Source organism: Peromyscus maniculatus, chromosome 8, assembly GCF_049852395.1.
Source record: "Peromyscus maniculatus bairdii isolate BWxNUB_F1_BW_parent chromosome 8, HU_Pman_BW_mat_3.1, whole genome shotgun sequence".
Classification (NCBI taxonomy): Eukaryota; Metazoa; Chordata; class Mammalia; order Rodentia; family Cricetidae; genus Peromyscus; species Peromyscus maniculatus.
Window position 1 is genome coordinate 88,277,906 of NC_134859.1, and position 17,142 is coordinate 88,295,047.

Sequence of the window (17,142 nt, forward strand, 5' to 3'; positions counted from 1 at the left end):
CTGCCTTATCAGGGGTGTGCAGCCTGGTGGTGCCCCTCCCCAGCCACCCTCCTCCCCACTGAGGCATGGGAGCCGCGGTCACTTTTCATCTCCTGTTCAGTGTCCTCCAACTCCCCCACCCCAAACGTGTTTGCGCTCTCCTTGTGTGGGAGCACACCCGCCGCTGCCTCCCACTCACTCGGCTCTGGAAGGGAAGAAGGCTTGAAGGCGGGGACTCTGGAGAGCAGGGCACGCGGCGGGGGGCTAAGAGGCGGGCTGCAGAGGTGAGGGCAGCACCCCAGCTCCACACGGTGCAACGCGCCAGGCTCACAAGGGGGTGGCCCTGGGGGGTGAGAACCGATCTCAGTCGGAGGCGGGTCGTGGGGCGGAGCTGGGGGCGGGTCGCCAGGACGGCCAGCCGGGGGCTGGGGCCCCAACAGCTCAGCCAGAGCGCTGTGCACCCAGCCGGTCCGCCTGTCAGGCCGTCGCCTTCAGTCGCCTGGCTTTCCGCCCTGCGGCGCCCGGCCCTTCCCCATGCTAGCACCTCGAACTACGGACACCGGGGTCCCCATGTCCCAAACCGAGGCTGACTTGGCTCTGCGGCCACCGCCGTCTCTCACCTCCGGGCCGATCCGCTTGGGGCCACCTCCTCGCCGAGTGCGCCGCTTCTCTGGGAAGGCTGAACCCCGGCCTCGCTCTTCGCGACCAAGCCGCCGCAGCTCAGTCGATCTGGGACTCCTGAGCTCCTGGTCTCAACCAGCCTCACTCCTTCCGGAACCCCCGGATCCTCCGGACTCTGCTGGACCCACGAGGAGCCCACCTCCTAGCTCCAAAGAAACCCCGGAGGACACATGGACCGGGGCAGCCCCGGTGAAGGCTGCAGACTCGGCAAGTCCTGAGCTTACGGGACCTTCAGGAGGTCCCGGGTCCCGGGAGCCACCGAGGCTTCTTGATGCTGCAGCCCGGGAGCGGCGGCGGGAGCAGGAAGAGAAAGAAGACACAGAGACCCAGGCTGTGGCAACGTCTCCAGACGGCCGATACCTCAAGTTTGACATTGAAATTGGAAGAGGTTCCTTCAAGACCGTGTATCGAGGGCTAGACACCGACACCACGGTCGAGGTGGCCTGGTGTGAGCTGCAGGTGTGGCTGGGCGCCCCCTCTGTAGTACCTCGGGATGGGGCCCTTTAGAGGTTGGGAAAACGGGAGGACAGCATCAGGGAAGGATCGTTTTTTGTTTTTTCTTGTCAAGATATCCAGGAACCCTTGCTCCCCTTGCTGGTAGGATCTCACTGACTCTGGGTGGGTTCAGGAGAAACTGAGGCAGGTGGTATATGCTGCCTCCCGATGAGCCAATGCGCACAGGCAGCCTCACTTTCAAGCCTCCATACGAATCTGAGGCTTGGGAAACTGAGTGGGTAGAGGGGCAGCCCCTCCAGTCTCCTGCCCTGGGCACCGCTGCCTCTTACTCTTCTTCCTCTAAGACCTGAGACTTTCTGCTGTGACCCTTGTCCTCTTGCTCGTCCTCCTTCCTCTTTCCAAACTTGGAGACTGGGATGTGGGAGGCTGGGAGCTGAGGCCAAGGTCCTCTCCGCCTCCAAAAAGATTTAGGGTAGTTGTGGCAGGAAGGGGGCTCCCTGAGCCCCTTCTTAAGCAGTCAGCTTTGAAGACTTCTCAACAGTTTCAAGGAGCAGGGACAGTTAGCTCGAGTTCAAGCTGGAATCCAGGCCAGCCTCTCACCCCTCTACATACCTGGGGTCTCCCTTTCCATTGCCAAAGGAGCTGAGCTCTTGCACGTTTTGGACTTTCTTCCTCTGGTTGCTTGCTCCACTCTAAGTGTGAATGGCCCTGGAAATTGAAGATACAGATTAGGGGACAAAACCAGGAGGAAGGGTCCCTCCACTTTGGCCCTGGCACAGGGCTCTCTCCTAGTGCCTGCTAGTGCCGCGCCCCAGGCTCTAAGCCAGGCCAGGAGAATCAGCCAGACTCAGGGGAGGGGGAGGGAGAGGGGAAAAGGAGGCGCGAGGCAGCCCCAGCCATGGGGGGCGGCCTCCTGGCCCTGATCCTGGATCTTCTCTTTCATGGTACCCTCCTCTACCTCTGTCTAGAGGCTGCAGTTCCTAGTTTTTAGGGCCAACCTCTTGCCGGCCCCAATTCCCGGCCCGTGGTCCGCCTGCTGCCTGCCGGCTGCCAGCCCCGGGGCACAGCCCGCCCCCACCCAACTTCCACGGTCGGCTCTGGAGGCCACAAAGGCGCTATTGAGCGCACGGCTCCCAGACCTGGCGGCATAAAGACGCATGTGTCCAGCGGGGGGTCCAGAGTGCTGCCCCAGGCCCAGGATGGGTGTGTTCTTGGAGCAGTAAGAAGTTGGGGGTCTGCTGCCCTTCTGGCTAGCGATCTCACCAACCATACCCCGGCCATATGCTCCTGCCCTCATCCCCCCCTTCCGCCCCCGCCACCCCAGCTCTACCCAAAATGTCCCCTGCTCTTCTTCCCGGGGGTCTGGGTCTGATGTGACCCCCATGGTCCCATCCCACAGACTCGGAAACTGTCTCGAGCTGAACGGCAGCGATTCTCCGAGGAGGTTGAGATGCTCAAGGGGCTGCAGCACCCCAACATCGTCCGCTTCTATGACTCGTGGAAGTCGGTGCTGAGGGGCCAGGTTTGCATCGTGCTGGTCACTGAACTCATGACCTCGGGCACGCTCAAGACGTGAGCTCTGGCCTGGGTGGGAGGGGGAGGATGGGACGTCACTGTCACTCTGAGGCCCAGGGGAACTTCTCCCAATCACTCCAAACTTCTACAGCTAAAACCAGGCTATCTCCCACCTACCCGATCTGTATGAATGACAATATCCTTCCTCCCAGTACAGCAGCCAAAACTTCCTGTGTTTTTGTTGTGGCCCCACACTCTCAACAGTGGGGTCTCTTAAGTCTGTTTAACATCTTCCCACTGGGTCTCCACTGCTCATCTTTGCCCCAACCTTGCTGCTACACCACCCGCACCCCCACAACAGCAGCCTTCCTAAAGGGCCTTTCCCAATCTGCCCACCCCTCAAGTTATCCCATCTTCCCGCAACCTAGAGGAAATCCCACCCTTTGACTCCCTCCCTAAACCTCTTCAAGTTTCCCACTGCCCCGGGGTAAAGTCCCCTAAAATACACTCTCCTCTCTAGCTTAAGTTACAGACAAATCCAATCTCGATGACTCCTCCCACCCTCCTCTGTCACTCCCGGGGCCCTTCAACCTGGAAAATCTCCATCCCGTCCCGTCTCACCCTTGAACTTATACTCCTCCTTCAAGACAAACGTTATTTCCTCAGTGAGGTCCTCCCCCACGCCTGGGACAGCTAGTCCATCCTCCCTGGGCTCCCACAGCATCCTCTCTGGCGGCGGCCCTATCTACAGAGTTTACGGACGGAATCATTTTGTAACCTATTGACTGTCCTCATTGACTCCGTTTCTGTTTGGCCCAGACAGAACTAAGTTAAAAGAAGGCTGGCAGGGGAGGCAGAGATGGTGGTAAAGGTGGGATGAGGGGGAATTTCCCAGTCCAGGAATAGATATCCCCACTGCGACCATGGTTATGCGCCCTCTCCCAGGTACCTGAGGCGCTTCCGCGAAATGAAGCCCCGAGTCCTTCAGCGCTGGAGCCGCCAAATCTTGCGGGGACTTCATTTCCTACATTCCCGAGTGCCCCCTATCCTGCACCGAGATCTCAAGTGTGACAACGTCTTCATTACCGGCCCTTCAGGCTCTGTCAAAATCGGAGATCTCGGACTGGCCACACTCAAGCGCGCCTCCTTTGCCAAGAGCGTCATCGGTGCGTCTGTCCAGCAGGGCCCTTGCCATTGCTAGCTCCCTGCGTCTGAAAAGAGCGCGGGACCCCCCCTCGGCTCCAACAGGGCTTTGGAGAGCTACCGAGCTAGGGCGACCCCATTCTTCCTGCCCCCAACACACACTTTGGGCAAGAGTTGGTCACCAGAACTCCTGGGGTTGCCCTTGAACTACTTAGCCCATGATACCCGAGTGGAGGGAGGAGACCAAGAGGAAGAAGCCTGATCTTTTCTGTGGGTCCAATAGGGACCCCGGAATTCATGGCCCCTGAGATGTATGAGGAAAAGTACGATGAGGCGGTGGACGTGTACGCCTTTGGCATGTGCATGCTGGAGATGGCTACATCTGAGTACCCCTACTCCGAGTGTCAGAACGCGGCACAAATCTACCGCAAGGTCACTTCGGTGAGAAGGGTGGGGTTCGGGGAAGAAGGGACCCCCAGAGGCCCTCCCACTCTCCTGCCCTCGAACTAGCCTGCGTAGAGCCCGTACCCTTTATCTTAATAAAAACAGGCCAGACAGAAAGATGCCCCAGCAAAGCGCAAATATATTGTATGCACATAACCTTCACACAAGCTAGTAAAAATGTGTGTTATCCTAAGAGTTTACAGACAACTTCACATCTAGTCTCAGTAGATCTTTCTAGGAGCCCCACCCGGTGAGCCAGGCAAATGTTCTGCTCTGCGCTTTACAAACGAGACCACAACCAGCCGGGCAGTCTTGGGCAAGGCCACACCAACAATATACGGAGGGAATGGGATTTGAAATCGAGTCTCTCAGTACCAGCACCCTCCCCCCTCCCCCCACCCGAGCCTTGGAGACCGCCTGCATTGCAGACTTCCTGAGATTTGGCAACCCGAAGCCTCATGCAACTCTTCTCCCAGGGCACAAAGCCCAACAGCTTCTACAAGGTGAAGATGCCGGAGGTGAAGGAGATAATTGAAGGCTGCATCCGCACGGATAAGAACGAGAGGTGGGGTCCCGGGGCAGAGAGGGCACGGAGATGGAGACGGAAGCTCGGGGTGGCAGCGGGCTCCTCGGCTCACTTCCCCACGGTCCCCAGGTTCACCATTCAGGATCTCCTGGCCCACGCGTTCTTCCGCGAGGAACGAGGTGTGCACGTGGAGCTGGCCGAAGAGGATGACGGCGAGAAGCCGGGCCTCAAGCTCTGGCTGCGCATGGAGGACGCGCGGCGCGGGGGGCGCCCACGGGACAACCAGGCCATCGAGTTCTTGTTCCAGCTCGGCCGGGACGCTGCTGAGGAGGTGGCTCAGGAGATGGTGAGGAGATGATCGATCCTGCTTTGGTTGAGCTAGTGAAGGGCTCAGTCAACCTGTCATCAGTCAATCCGAGGGCCAGGGCGGGGCACTAGGAGAGGAGGTCCCCACCCAGAGCCGCATCTCCTTCAGGGGGTCTTCCTGCATCTCTCTCGCCCTAATTCACCCGCACACACTAGGGTTCTTTCCCAGAACAAACCCTGGGTCCTCTAATCTCGCTTCTTTACTTGCCGATTTATTTATCACAGAATGCCCTTCTTGGCAATTTATCTATTTATTTCCCCTCTCCACCTTCTTCATCTCTTCCCCCCTCTATGCTTAACACCATCAATTTCAGGAAGGTCACTCCTGTGGAGTTAAAAGTTGAATGCTTCTTTCCAAATCAGTGTGGCCTCTCCACAGCCTCAAGCCATCGTGGGCTTTGTTTCGTACCTGAATGCATTTCTCTCTCTCCTGCTAGACTAGGAACCATCCGTGACCAGACAATACTTTGATGATCTTTTCCCCAATCCTTTACTGTTGGGCAGGTGAGAGGTATTCCTTAACATCACACGTGGCTTAAAGAAACCGTTTTCACGTGAGCCTGTTTGGAAGGCAATTTTATCCCAACTTATTGATGAAGGAATGCAAGCTCAGAGAGATTGACTGTCTTGTCCGGAGTCCCAAGTAAACAAATGACAAGCAGGATTTAATCTCAAGCCGTTCAGATTTGGTCAGGTGGCCCGGCCACACTTCTCCTCACCCAGCAAAGCTCACAGCTAAACTGAATGAAAAGGAGAGAGAGGGTGATGAGCAGACACTGGTGGAGGAGAAAGCGGGTGTGGGGATAGACATGCCAGGGTAGAACCTTGAAAGCTTGTTGAGGAGAGCCTGGATAGGCGAAGGGCTGGCACCATGGGATTCTCAGTAGAGAAAAGGCAGTTGCCAGGTCAAGGGTCATCTGTGGTGACAGGGTCAAGAGCCCGAGACCGCCCTGATTTAGTGGGGCACCTCATTAACCCCAGCGCTCAGAAGGCAGAGGTGGGTGACTCTTGGTGAGTCCAGCCTGGTTTACATTGTGAGCTCCAGGCCAGCCAGGGATACACAGTGAAACCCTACCTATGATAATAATAATTAATAATAATAATAATAACTTGTGACAGAAATGCAATTGCCAAAACACCATCCAGCTTGGCTCTAGATTAAGTCTTTTTAAAAAGTTACATCTTGCCAGGCAGTGGTGGCGCATGCCTTTAATCCCAGCACTCGGGAGGCAGAGCCAGGCGAATCTCTGTGAGTTCGAGGCCAGCCTGGTCTCCAAAGCAAGTTCCAGGAAAGTTGCAAAGCTACACTGAGAAACCCTGTCTTGAAAAAACCAAAAAAAAAAAAAAAAGTTATATCTTGTTAATTTTGTGTGTGACTGACTGCAGGTATGGGGTATGTATGTGGGTGCACACGGGCCACAGCATGCAAGTAGAGGTCAGTAGAGGTCAGAGTTCTCTCCTTCTATCATGTGGGCCCTGAGATCAAACTCACTTAGGCTGTCAGGCTTGGCAGTGGGCACCTTAATACACAGGGCCATCTTGCCTGTCTTTTTTTGTTTGTTTGTTTGTTTGTTTGTTTTGGTTTTTCCAGACAAAGTTTCTCCATGTAGTTTTGGTGCCTGTCCTGGATCTCACTCAGTAGACCAGGCTAGCCTCAAACTCACAGAGATCTACCTGGCTCTGCCTCCCGGGTGCTGGGATTAAAGACATGTGCCCAGCTTTGCCTGTCCTCAAGATCAAGTCTTGATCTATTACCTGCAAGGGATTTGTGTGTGTGTGTGTGTGTGTGTGTGTGTGTGTGTGTGTATGTGTGTGTGTGTGTGTGTGTGTATGTGTGTGTGTACTTTTCTGTGTGGGTATGTGCATGTATGCGTGTGCATGCTTTGACACAGGTGCTGGTGGTTGGAATTCAGGTCTTCATGGTTGCACTACCATGTCCAAAACAACAACAGCAAAATTTGTTTCACAATGTTATTGAGAAGGCTTAATAATGACGAGTTTTCAGGTAACAGACATGGTGATTAGTCAATAAATAGCTCCTTCCTCATTCCTAGAAGCCTCAAAAAGATGTTCTAATAGATTCCCCCTCCCCCCTCTCTCTCTGAATGTACAGATGTGAATGTGCATATGTGTGAGGGCAATTTAAAGGTGTCTTGATTGGATCCATCCTCTATCTTTGTCTGTCTGTCTCTCTGCATGTACATACATGTGGAAGTCAGAAGTTAACTTTGGGTGTCATGTCTCAGGAATCAGCAACCTTGTTTTTTTTTTTTTAAATTTATTTATTTATTTATTATGTATATAGCATGTATGCCCACAGGCCAGAAGAGGGCATCAGATCTGATTACAGATGGTTGTGAGCCACCATGTGGTGCTGGGAATTGAACTCAGGACCTCTGGAAGAGCAGCTAGTGTTCTTAACCACTGAGCCATCTCTCCAGCCCGCAACCTTGTTTTTTGAGACAGGGTCTCTTACTGGGACCTGGGGCCTGCTAGTCAGGCTAGACTGGGTGCCCAGCAAGCTCCAGGGCTCTGCTTCCCCAGCACCGGGATTACAAGCATGCACGCCTGACTCTATGTGAGCACTGGGGGTCAGACTTATGGAGCAGGCATTACTAACTTAGGTAGCTCCCCAGTCCCTGCTGGGTCTCTGGGGGAATCGGAAACTGTCTCCCTTCCCATCCTGACTCCAGGTAGCCTTGGGCTTAGTCTGTGAAGCCGACTACCAGCCAGTGGCCCGTGCAGTTCGGGAAAGGGTTGCCGCCATCCAGCGGAAGCGGGAGAAGCTTCGAAAAGCTAGGGAGTTGAAGGTTCTCCCACCGGAGTCAGGACCTCCTCCAGCAACTGCGTCCATAGCTCCTGGTCCCCCCAGTGCCTTTCCCCCCGAGCCCGAGGAGCCAGAGGCTGACCAGCACCAATCCTTCCTCTTCCGTCATGCGAGCTACTCATCTACCACCTGTAAGTCACCCCGACTTAGAGGTCTAGGTCCCAGAAGTCCAGCCCAGAAATGCTGCCACTTACCAACCTTCCAACTCTAGGTGTCAACCTTCCTTGGGGACAAACACTCCCACAATTCCCTCCTGGCTCCAGGCCCCTCTGCACAGACAGGTCCCCTCCTCTACCACGACAGTCCTTTATTATTATTATTATTATTATTATTATTATTATTATTATTGATCCACTCCCTCCCCTACCAGCTGATTGCGAGACTGATGGCTACCTCAGCTCCTCCGGCTTCCTGGATGCCTCAGACCCTGCCCTTCAACCCCCCGGGGGGGTGCCATCCAGCCCCGCTGAGTCCCATCTCTGCTTGCCCTCGGTGAGAGGGGGTCCCTCGGGAACCTTCCAGTCATTCAAAGCCCATGGCCTATCCCTTTCTCTTGAATCCCAACCCCCTAACCTGTCCCCTCGTTCCTGAGACACACCGTTCTTGTCCTTATCTTCTCCAATTCTGTTTCCCTAGTGTTCTCCCCACATCCCTGACCCCATTTCCCCGGGTCACCACAATTATCATCAACAGTTATCATCTCCTGATCTCATGAATCGTGTCCTCTTTCAGGGTTTCGCCTTGTCCATTCCACGTTCTGGTCCCGGCAGTGACTTTTCTCCTGGGGACAGGTATGTTCTGGTTTAAGTTGGGGTGCCAGGATGAGACACGGGACGTTCTGGGTTCCCGCTGTCCATTTAAACGCTTCTGTCTTCTTTCCCCTGTCTAGCTGTGCCTCAGATGCAGCGTCGGGCCTCAGTGACATGGGAGAGGGGGGACAAATGAGGAAAACTCCAGTGAAGAATCTCCGTCGGAGACCCCGATCCCGGCTCCGGGTCACTAGTGTAAGGACAGCATAGGAGCTGGGGAATAACCTACCGGACCAGCGGGGAACTGCCATGGAGATGGGGGAGGTGGGCCAGAAAAGCGGAGTTGTAGTGTATGGTTGGTACCCATGAGGCATCTAGTCTTGTTTCGATGCCAGACTCTGGGGGCAGAATCTGTTCTCGGGGTCCACTCTGGTCAATGTGCTTTAGCTGGCACAGGGTGGAAACACATGATTAAGGCAGAAGCATTGATCTCTTCCCTCCTGCTGACTTTGAATCTGAAGGTCTCAGACCAGAATGACAGAGTGGTGGAATGCCAGCTACAGACCCACAACAGCAAGATGGTGACCTTCCGATTTGATCTGGACGGGGACAGCCCAGAAGAGATCGCAGCTGCCATGGTAAGAGGGAGAGAGGTAGGACAGATGTGGATATAAGCATTTTCCTCCTGGTATCCACTGGTGCTGACACACCCCGGCCCCACAGCAAGGGTTTATAAAAAACACTGGTTGGCAGAGCGACACCAAAGATGCTTCAGCCTTGGTGTGTGTGTGTGTGGCGGGGTATTTCTGTTTATCTAGTCAGGTTTTACACTTTGAGATCAGTGGGGACTGGGTAGACAGGAGTGGTGTGTGTGTGTGTGTGTGTGTGTGTGTGTGTGTGTGTGTGTGTGTGTTTGTGTACCGTTGTTCCTGCTAGAGGTACCACACTGTGGCTGGAAGTAAAGGGTGGACTGGAGCAGCACAGGAAGGAGTGGGATTTACCCCGGCCCTGGCAACAGAGTGGGAATGGCAGGGAAGGGCGGAAAGGCCATGCCCAGCTGGAGGCACAGCATGAGCAGCCAACAGCACTAGTGCTGAGTGTTGGGAGGACTTAAGGAGGAAACTGTCCCAGGAGAAAAGGGATCCCACAGGAAAATCCTGGAAAGTGGAATTCGGCACAGATCGTAAGTGCACACGAAAGGCCAGCTCTGGCAGTCCGTGTAATCTGAGCAGTTAGGAAGGGGAGACAGGAAGGTCAGGGGTTCAGGGTCGTCCTTGGCTGCACAGCAGTTCAAGGACAACCCAGGTTACATGAGACCTTATAAAGCAAACAAAGTTCAAGAACGGCTTTTTGTTTGTTGTTTGAGGATTTATTTATTTATGTATATGAGTGCTCTATTTGCATGTATGACTGCATGTCAGAAGAGGGCACCAGATCTCATTACAGATGGTTGTGAGCTACCATGTGGGTGCTGGGAATTGAACTCAGGACCTCTGGAAGAGCAGCCAGTGCTCTTAACCTCTGAGCTATCTCTCCAGCCCTGAGAATGGGTTTTAAGTAGACCATTCTGCTGTGGGATGTGGGAGGGTTTTTAGAGTAAGGATCTGGTAGGGGGAGGGGTGGACACAAGAAGCCTGACAGGAATGAAGGGGAGATGGAATATAGAGGAGAAGAAAGGGTGGATTTAAGGGTTGCTTCAGGAAAACTGCTGCGTAATCCAGTAAGTTCTTGACGCGGCACAGTGTGGGTAGTGGATGCCCAATAAATATTTGCTGAGTTGATATGCTAGGGCGTTAGGGAGAAGGGACATCAAGGGCAACCCGTATCAGAGGAACAAAGAGGAGCAGATTACTGAATGAGAGAAGTTGGGAATGAAAGCAGGGTTTCTTAAGGGTCATGATGAGCTTGAGCAACAGCTGAATCCAGGTCCTCCATGGCAACTGGATATGGCCAGGCAGAGCTGGAAAGAGATGGGTTCAGGAGTCCTCAGCCCAGAGCTGATGGGTGAAAATAGACCTGCCAAGGTGAGAGAAGCTTCGAGACTGTGTGTCTTGAAAACATCCTGTTCTAGGATGAGAAGTGGGGAGACAAGTTACTGACGGGCAGCAAGTTGGGGCCAAAGAAGTAGAAAGACGTTAGTGAGAACGAGTGAGTTTCAAGCAGGTGGCGTGGGGGGACGGGGACTCCTGAGGAAGACCGCACTGCTTTTGTTAGAAGTCTCAGTGGGAGACAGTTTCAGCAGAGTGGGGTTGAGATGGTGGAGAAAACATCTGACTTGGGGAATTCTTCACAAAGCACCCCCTCCTGGATGCCATTCACCTAGTCTCCAGATCAAAGAAAAGTATCACCTGACACCTGAGGCTTGTCATCTTCTGCCAAGCCACGTGACCCTTCTCCGGGTCTACCAAGCGTGACCCAGAGTCTTTATCAAGCCGCACAGGTTTCTGAACAGTTCCTGGAAGAGGCTGGGTGCCTTTCTGCCTCTGCCTCTATCTACTCAGGGGTCTGTAGGTGTGGAAACCTTTCCCCATGGTCTCTATGCTCATTCAGAACCCACACAATCCAAGTGACCCACGCCTGGATCCTGGCTCCATTTTCTTTTCTCTCCTCACTCGTTAACCCCTCTGCAGCAGAGTTTGAGACTTGGACCTAATCGTTCTGGTTTTCATCATCATCGTCGGCTCTTTGTGATTCTAAAATCAGGAAGCATGGCCTTTATAACCATTGTCCATCCAACTGCATCAGGGTCCTGTCTTCAGACTGGGTTGTGTCTTTCATGCCTCAAGGCTGTCCTCTTGGCCTCAGCTGTTATCCTTTCTCTTCTGAAGGGCAGGGTGCAACAGAAGAATGGCCAGTCCAGCAGTGGTTCTCAACCTTCCTAATGCTGCGGCTACCCTTTAACACAGTTCCTCGGGTTGTGGTGACCGCCAACCGTAAAATTATTTCGTCCCACTTCATAACTGTAATTTTGCTACTGTTATGAAACCTAATGTAAAAAATATCTGTGACCCCAGAGGGGTCGAGACCCACAGGTTGAGAACTGCCTCGTCACTAGGCTTTTATGTAACCTGAGTTCAGTTTCATGTGTTGAAATTTGGTGAACTTGGCCAGGTTTCACTTCTAATCCCTCCTCTTCCCTTCCTTCTTTTCTTGTGGTGCTGGAGATCAAATCCAGGGGCTTGGGGCAAGTGTTGTATCACTACCCTAGCTTCTGTGGCAGGGCTCTCCAGCTCTGAGCCTCAACTCTTCACCCATTACTATTTGTTTGTCAAAGACGTGATCTAATATGGTGAGGCATGGAGGTGCCCATCGATCCTCAGTGAAGGGTTGCTTTTTTTACCTCACATTTGTAAGGTTCAGCATCAAATACTTCCTGTGTATCCCTGTATCCCAGGTTCTCCCATCCCAGAGGTGTATGACCTGTTCCTTCATTGGAATAGCATTGGGGGAGATGATCAATTACAGATTTTTTTTATTACATTTACTTACTTGTATGTGGAGGTTAGAAGACAACCCATGAGAATTCATTTTTCTCCTTTCACTGTATGATCATGTGACTGCGTTCATATAATCAAACCCGATGACAAGCATCTTTATCCATCTCGATATCCTAATTAGATTATTAGCACTTTTAAAATTTTGGTGGTGGTGGTAGTTTTGGTAATTTTGACACAGGGTCACACTGTGTAGTTCTGGCTGTCCTGGAATTCACTTTGTAGACCAGGCTGGCTTCAAGCTCACAGAGATCAGCTTGACTCTGTCTCCTGAGTGCTAGGATTAAAGGCGTGAGCCACCATGCCTGACTAAATTGTGTTTTAACAAAGAAAAAAGTCCAAACACATTGTAAGTGGAGCACAGTGGCATGTTCTTGTAATGCCAGCCCTCAGGAAGCTGAGGGGGGAGGACTGCCACAAGTTTGAAGCCTCTCTGGACAACATAGTAAGACGCCCCACCTCCAAACAACAACAAAATGCCAAACCAACTAACCAAATACAAGATAAAACAACAACATAAAATCTACCGCTATAACCACTTGAAGCATGTGTTCAATAGTACAGTACCTACATTGTTGTGAGCCAGATCTCCAGACCTTGCAAAGTCTGAAATGCTTGCTAAAGAAGATCCTCCTGTTGGACGTGGTGGCGCATGCCTTTAATCCCAGCACTCAGGAGGCAGAGGCAACAGGATCTCTGTGAGTTCCATGCCAGCCCGGTCTACCGAGCAAGTTCCAAGACAGCCAGAGCTGTTACACAGAGAAACCTTGTCTTTAAAAAAAAAAAATTCCTAAGACCCTCCCACCTCCAGAAATTTTTTTTTTTTTAACCCATACTCACTATTAGCAAGGCCCTGAAGTGCTCTTCCCATCCCAGGACAGCTTGCAGAGTGCTGTGTACTGACGTGAGGTGGAAGACTAAGATGTTGTTTCATGCTTCCCCGTATCCCCATATTCAACAGTACTCCCCACAATGCATGGTAGACAGCAGGCACTCAATGTTTGTGGAGTGGGAAGTGACATTTACCGTTCATGCCCTGTTTTGCTTAACTTTGCCAAGTGTGACTGGGACCCCGTGTTTTTTATATGAGTGCAGAAGTATGTAACTGTGAAAAGAGTTCAGGCTCTGGCTTTCAGTGGACCTGGGTCAAATTTGTGGCTGTGGCCAACTGAACTTTTGAAAAGTATTTTAAAAAAATATTTATGTGCATTGGTGTTTTGCCTGCATGTATGTCTGTGTGAGGGTGTCGGTTCCTCTGGAACTGGAGTTACAGGTGCTAGGAATTGAACCCAGGTCCTCTGGAAGAGCAGCTAGTGCTCTTAACCACTGAACCATCGCTCCAGGCCCAGGCCAGGTGAACTTAACCTGTGCATTAGCTAGCTTCAGAGCAAAGGGAGAATATTAATGGACCAGAGCAGGTTGTCGGTGCTAAATGTGCCGATACGTGAAAGCTTTGGTGCATACAGCACACACATCCTAGGCATGTTAGCTCCTAGCTACATTTCTCCTTGCCCACAAGTGTCTGGCACACAGCACATCCTTAGCAAATGATGCAGTGGTGCCAACAGCTAGGCTGAAACATCAGGAGCAGGGCGGTAACCGTGAGACAACAGCCTCCTCCCATCCCATAATCCCCGCCAGGTGTACAATGAGTTCATTCTGCCCTCGGAGCGAGATGGATTCCTGAGCAGGATCCGGGAGATTATCCAGCGAGTGGAGAGCCTGCTGAAGAGAGATTCTGGTCCCCCAGAGGCTGCTGAAGACGCCCTGAGCCCTCAGGTCAGGCCTCGAGACATCCCCGGCAGGAACAGACTGCCCTGAGCAGAGTGTGGATGAACGTCTCTTGATCTTGAGAACCTTACAGCCGACTCTCAACTCTATTTATGAAAGCTACAACAGACTCCTGTTCTAGAAAACAGTGAATGAATACTTTTAGCTTGTTATTTTGAAATAAGTGCAGACCCGCAGAGAGAAATTGCAAGAACTGTAGAGCACTTTTCTAGATGCCCTTTGCCCAGATTTGCTGGTGGTTAATCCCCTTTGACTAGCTTTCCCAGTCTTCCTCTGTATTATTTGTTATGTTCCTTTGAACTGCTTGAGACTAGGTTGGCAGGTCTCAAACCTCTTTACCTCCAAATATTTCAGCAAGTACATTTTTGAATCCCAAGAAGCTCATGTCTGGATTCCTAGAAGCTCATGGGCCCTAGGTTAAGAATCCCAGCCTGCAATTTTTCCATTGGAGACTTGGCTTTCCCCACTAAAGGCCCCTTTTCTCCCCCAGGAAGAGCCAGCAGTAGTGCCTGCCCTCCCAGGCCCATCCAATGGTAGGTTCTGCATTCTGTTCCTGTTCATCCCAACCCCTGGGCGGACCTTGTGGAGGGCACAGGGCATGGGGGTCTGGAATTTCAACCCTCCCTCCTCAGCAGAGCCCCAGAGAAGCATCTCCCCGGAACAGAGGAGCTGGGCAGCCTTCTCCACCTCTCCGTCTTCTCCTGGAACCCCCCTGTCCCCTGGAACCCCATTTTCCCCTGGGACCCCTCCTGTCTTCCCATGCCCCATCTTTCCCATCAGCTCACCCTTCTGTCACCCCTGCCCGTTCTCCCAGGCCTCTTCACACCCCTGTCCACAGGCCCCCAGCTCCCCTCCCCCATCCTTCTCCAGTGCTTCTCAGTTTCCACTCTCACCCTCTCACCTTCCTACGAGTTCTCTCCCCGCCAGCTCTCCTCACCCACTCTCTCCTAGTTGTTCCCAAGTCACTCTTAGCCCCTCTCCTTTTCCTGTCTGCCCCTCCCCTCCTCCCCTCCCCTCCCCTCCGGCAGCTCCTCTCCTCTCTCTGGCTAGCGCCTTCTCTCTGGCTGTGATGACTGTGGCCCAGTCCCTGCTGTCCCCCTCCCCTGGGCTGCTTTCCCAGTCTCCTCCAGGTCCTCCGCCTAGCCTGCCCCTTCCCCTTGCTTCTTGTGGCCAGGAGAGCCTTTCACCCCAAACAGCTGAGGCAGAGAGTGAGGTAAGTCAGGCATGAAGAAGGATGGGGGGGGAGGGCTCCCCGTTCTGGATCCTTTCCTTCCTCATGGTATCACACTTCCTAGGCTTCCCAAAATTCTGCCCCACCGCTCCTGGGTGAAGCTAGACTGGCACCCATCTCTGAAGGTGAGGCCTCGAATCCCTGACCTTCCCCTGCCTGTTACCCCCAACACATTTCTTTATGTTCTAGATTTCTTTCCTCCTCCTCACTTCCCTCCTTATCTCCCTGCAGAGGGAAAGCCCCAGCTTGTCGGGCGTTTCCAAGTGACTTCATCCAAGGAGCCAGCAGAGGCACCCCCTCAACCAGCACCACCTCTCTCCAGTTCCCTAAAACTTCCAACCCCTCAGCTGACCTCAGAGAGCTCAGACACAGAGGACAGTGCTGCCGGAGGACCAGAGACCAGGGAGGCTCTGGCAGAGAGTGACCGCGCAGCCGAGGGCCTGGGGGTTGCGGTCGAAGAGGAAGGGAATGATGGGATCCGAACTGGGGGAAGCTCCCCCCTCCTGAGTCATCCCAGCCCGGTGTGGATGAACTACTCCTACAGCAGCCTGTGTCTGAGCAGTGAGGAGTCAGAGAGCAGTGGGGAGGACGAGGAGTTCTGGGCTGAGCTGCAGAACCTTCGGCAGAAGTGAGTCTGGGGAAGCCCGCAGAGCTAGAGGTAAACCTGGAGCACAAGTGTGTGACGAGCCTTTCCCCGCCCTCGGTGCACCTTCAGGCACTTATCGGAAGTGGAGGCACTACAGACCCTACAGAAAAAAGAAATCGAGGACTTGTACAGCCGGCTTGGGAAGCGGCCCCCACCCGGGATCGTCGTCCCGGCCGCAATGCTGTCCTGCCGCCGGCGCCGCCTCTCCAAGGGCAGCTTCCCCACTTCCCGCCGCAACAGCCTGCAGCGCTCTGAGCTCCCCGGCCCTGGTGAGATGGCAGCCACCCAGCTCTCACCTCTCCCTTGAGACTCCTCCCCTACTGACGCCATCTTTCAGGCCCCCGGTGGTCTACCCTTGGTTCTGGGGGACCAGCCCCGCCCCTGGCTGCCCCTTCCTTCACTTAGCGCTCTCCCTCCCTCATCCTGCTCCCAGGCATCATGCGAAGGAACTCTCTGAGTGGCAGCAGCACTGGCTCCCAGGAGCAGCGGGCAAGCAAGGGGGTGACATTCGCCGGGGATGTTGGCAGGATGGTGAGGGCGGGCCCAAGGGAGGGAGAGCCCAGGGAATGGTGACTGGTAGCAGCTTTGTCTCTTTCCTCTTTGGGCATTTCTTCAGCACTTTTCTTTTCCCCTCCAGTGAATTCAGAACAGAAGTCCTATGTCTCCCCAACACCAGGCCCACCATGGCACTTGGGCTCTCAGAATCTGATGCTTTTGTGACCAACTGAACTCAGCACAGAACACCCCAGCACTGAGAGGGTATAGAAGGCCTGTGGGCATGGAGAGTGCGCTTGTGTTATCCTGAAGAAGCAAACATGTGGGAACTCTTTGCTGTGTGGAAATGTCATTTCTGTAGCCTACCCCACCTTCATCTTCCGCTCCTCCCCAGGCAAGGGCCAACCACTAAGCAATCCCACTCAAGTCCAGATGCTTCTAGAAGGCCAGCTTCCAGCTGGGAGTGTAGGAGGTGTGCTCACACCACCAACCAAAGTTAACAGCAACCAATAAAAATACTGGAAAGGATTGTGGGTCTGTATCTGCCATGCCTGAGGAACCGGGGGCAAAGACTTGTGGGGTGAGGCAGATGTGGATACAGAAGCCATTCTCCTCTCACAATGGGAGGCAGGATAGAAGCGGCCCAGTTTCTGGCTTTTTGCCACCAGGTCATGAGGAAACTACATGACCAGTGATGCACCTGGCCAAGCTATGATCCCCTCCAGACCCCACCCTAGGCCGGTTATAGGCAGGTACCAGTGAATGTTAAAAGAATGAAGGAACTTGTGTCTTATCCTTC

General features: G+C 53.4%; 1 protein-coding gene across 4 annotated transcripts; it reads left to right on the forward strand.

The window, feature by feature from the left end:
• The first annotated feature begins 257 nt into the window (after positions 1–257).
• Positions 258–16,871, forward strand: Wnk4 (WNK lysine deficient protein kinase 4). Of its 4 annotated transcripts, none has more exons than XM_076577670.1 (19): positions 258–1,119; positions 2,516–2,688; positions 3,577–3,797; positions 4,058–4,215; positions 4,695–4,783; positions 4,874–5,090; positions 7,804–8,068; positions 8,308–8,429; positions 8,670–8,728; positions 8,827–8,941; positions 9,208–9,324; positions 13,822–13,959; positions 14,462–14,504; positions 14,607–15,184; positions 15,267–15,327; positions 15,434–15,830; positions 15,918–16,117; positions 16,282–16,379; positions 16,486–16,871. In XM_076577670.1, the coding sequence occupies exons 1-19, from the start codon at positions 514–516 to the stop codon at positions 16,486–16,488; spliced, it is 3,660 nt and encodes a 1,219-aa protein (XP_076433785.1). In that variant the 5' UTR covers positions 258–513; the 3' UTR covers positions 16,489–16,871. The 4 variants fall into 4 exon arrangements, with proteins under 4 accessions (XP_076433785.1, XP_006992992.1, XP_042138771.1 ...); XM_006992930.4 differs by having other exon boundaries at positions 386–1,119; positions 14,604–15,184; XM_042282837.2 differs by having other exon boundaries at positions 386–1,119; positions 14,604–15,184; positions 16,282–16,557.
• Positions 16,872–17,142: the final 271 nt, after the last annotated feature.

Excerpts from the sequence above, each read along its gene's own strand:
- Wnk4 (XM_042282837.2), top strand. The coding sequence starts at position 514 with ATGCTAGCACCTCGAACTACGGACACCGGGGTCCCCATGTCCCAAACC. Across the intron at positions 1,120-2,515 it reads TGGCCTGGTGTGAGCTGCAG|ACTCGGAAACTGTCTCGAGC; the intron begins GTGTGGCTGGGC and ends CCCATCCCACAG. Across the intron at positions 8,069-8,307 it reads GAGCTACTCATCTACCACCT|CTGATTGCGAGACTGATGGC; the intron begins GTAAGTCACCCC and ends CTCCCCTACCAG.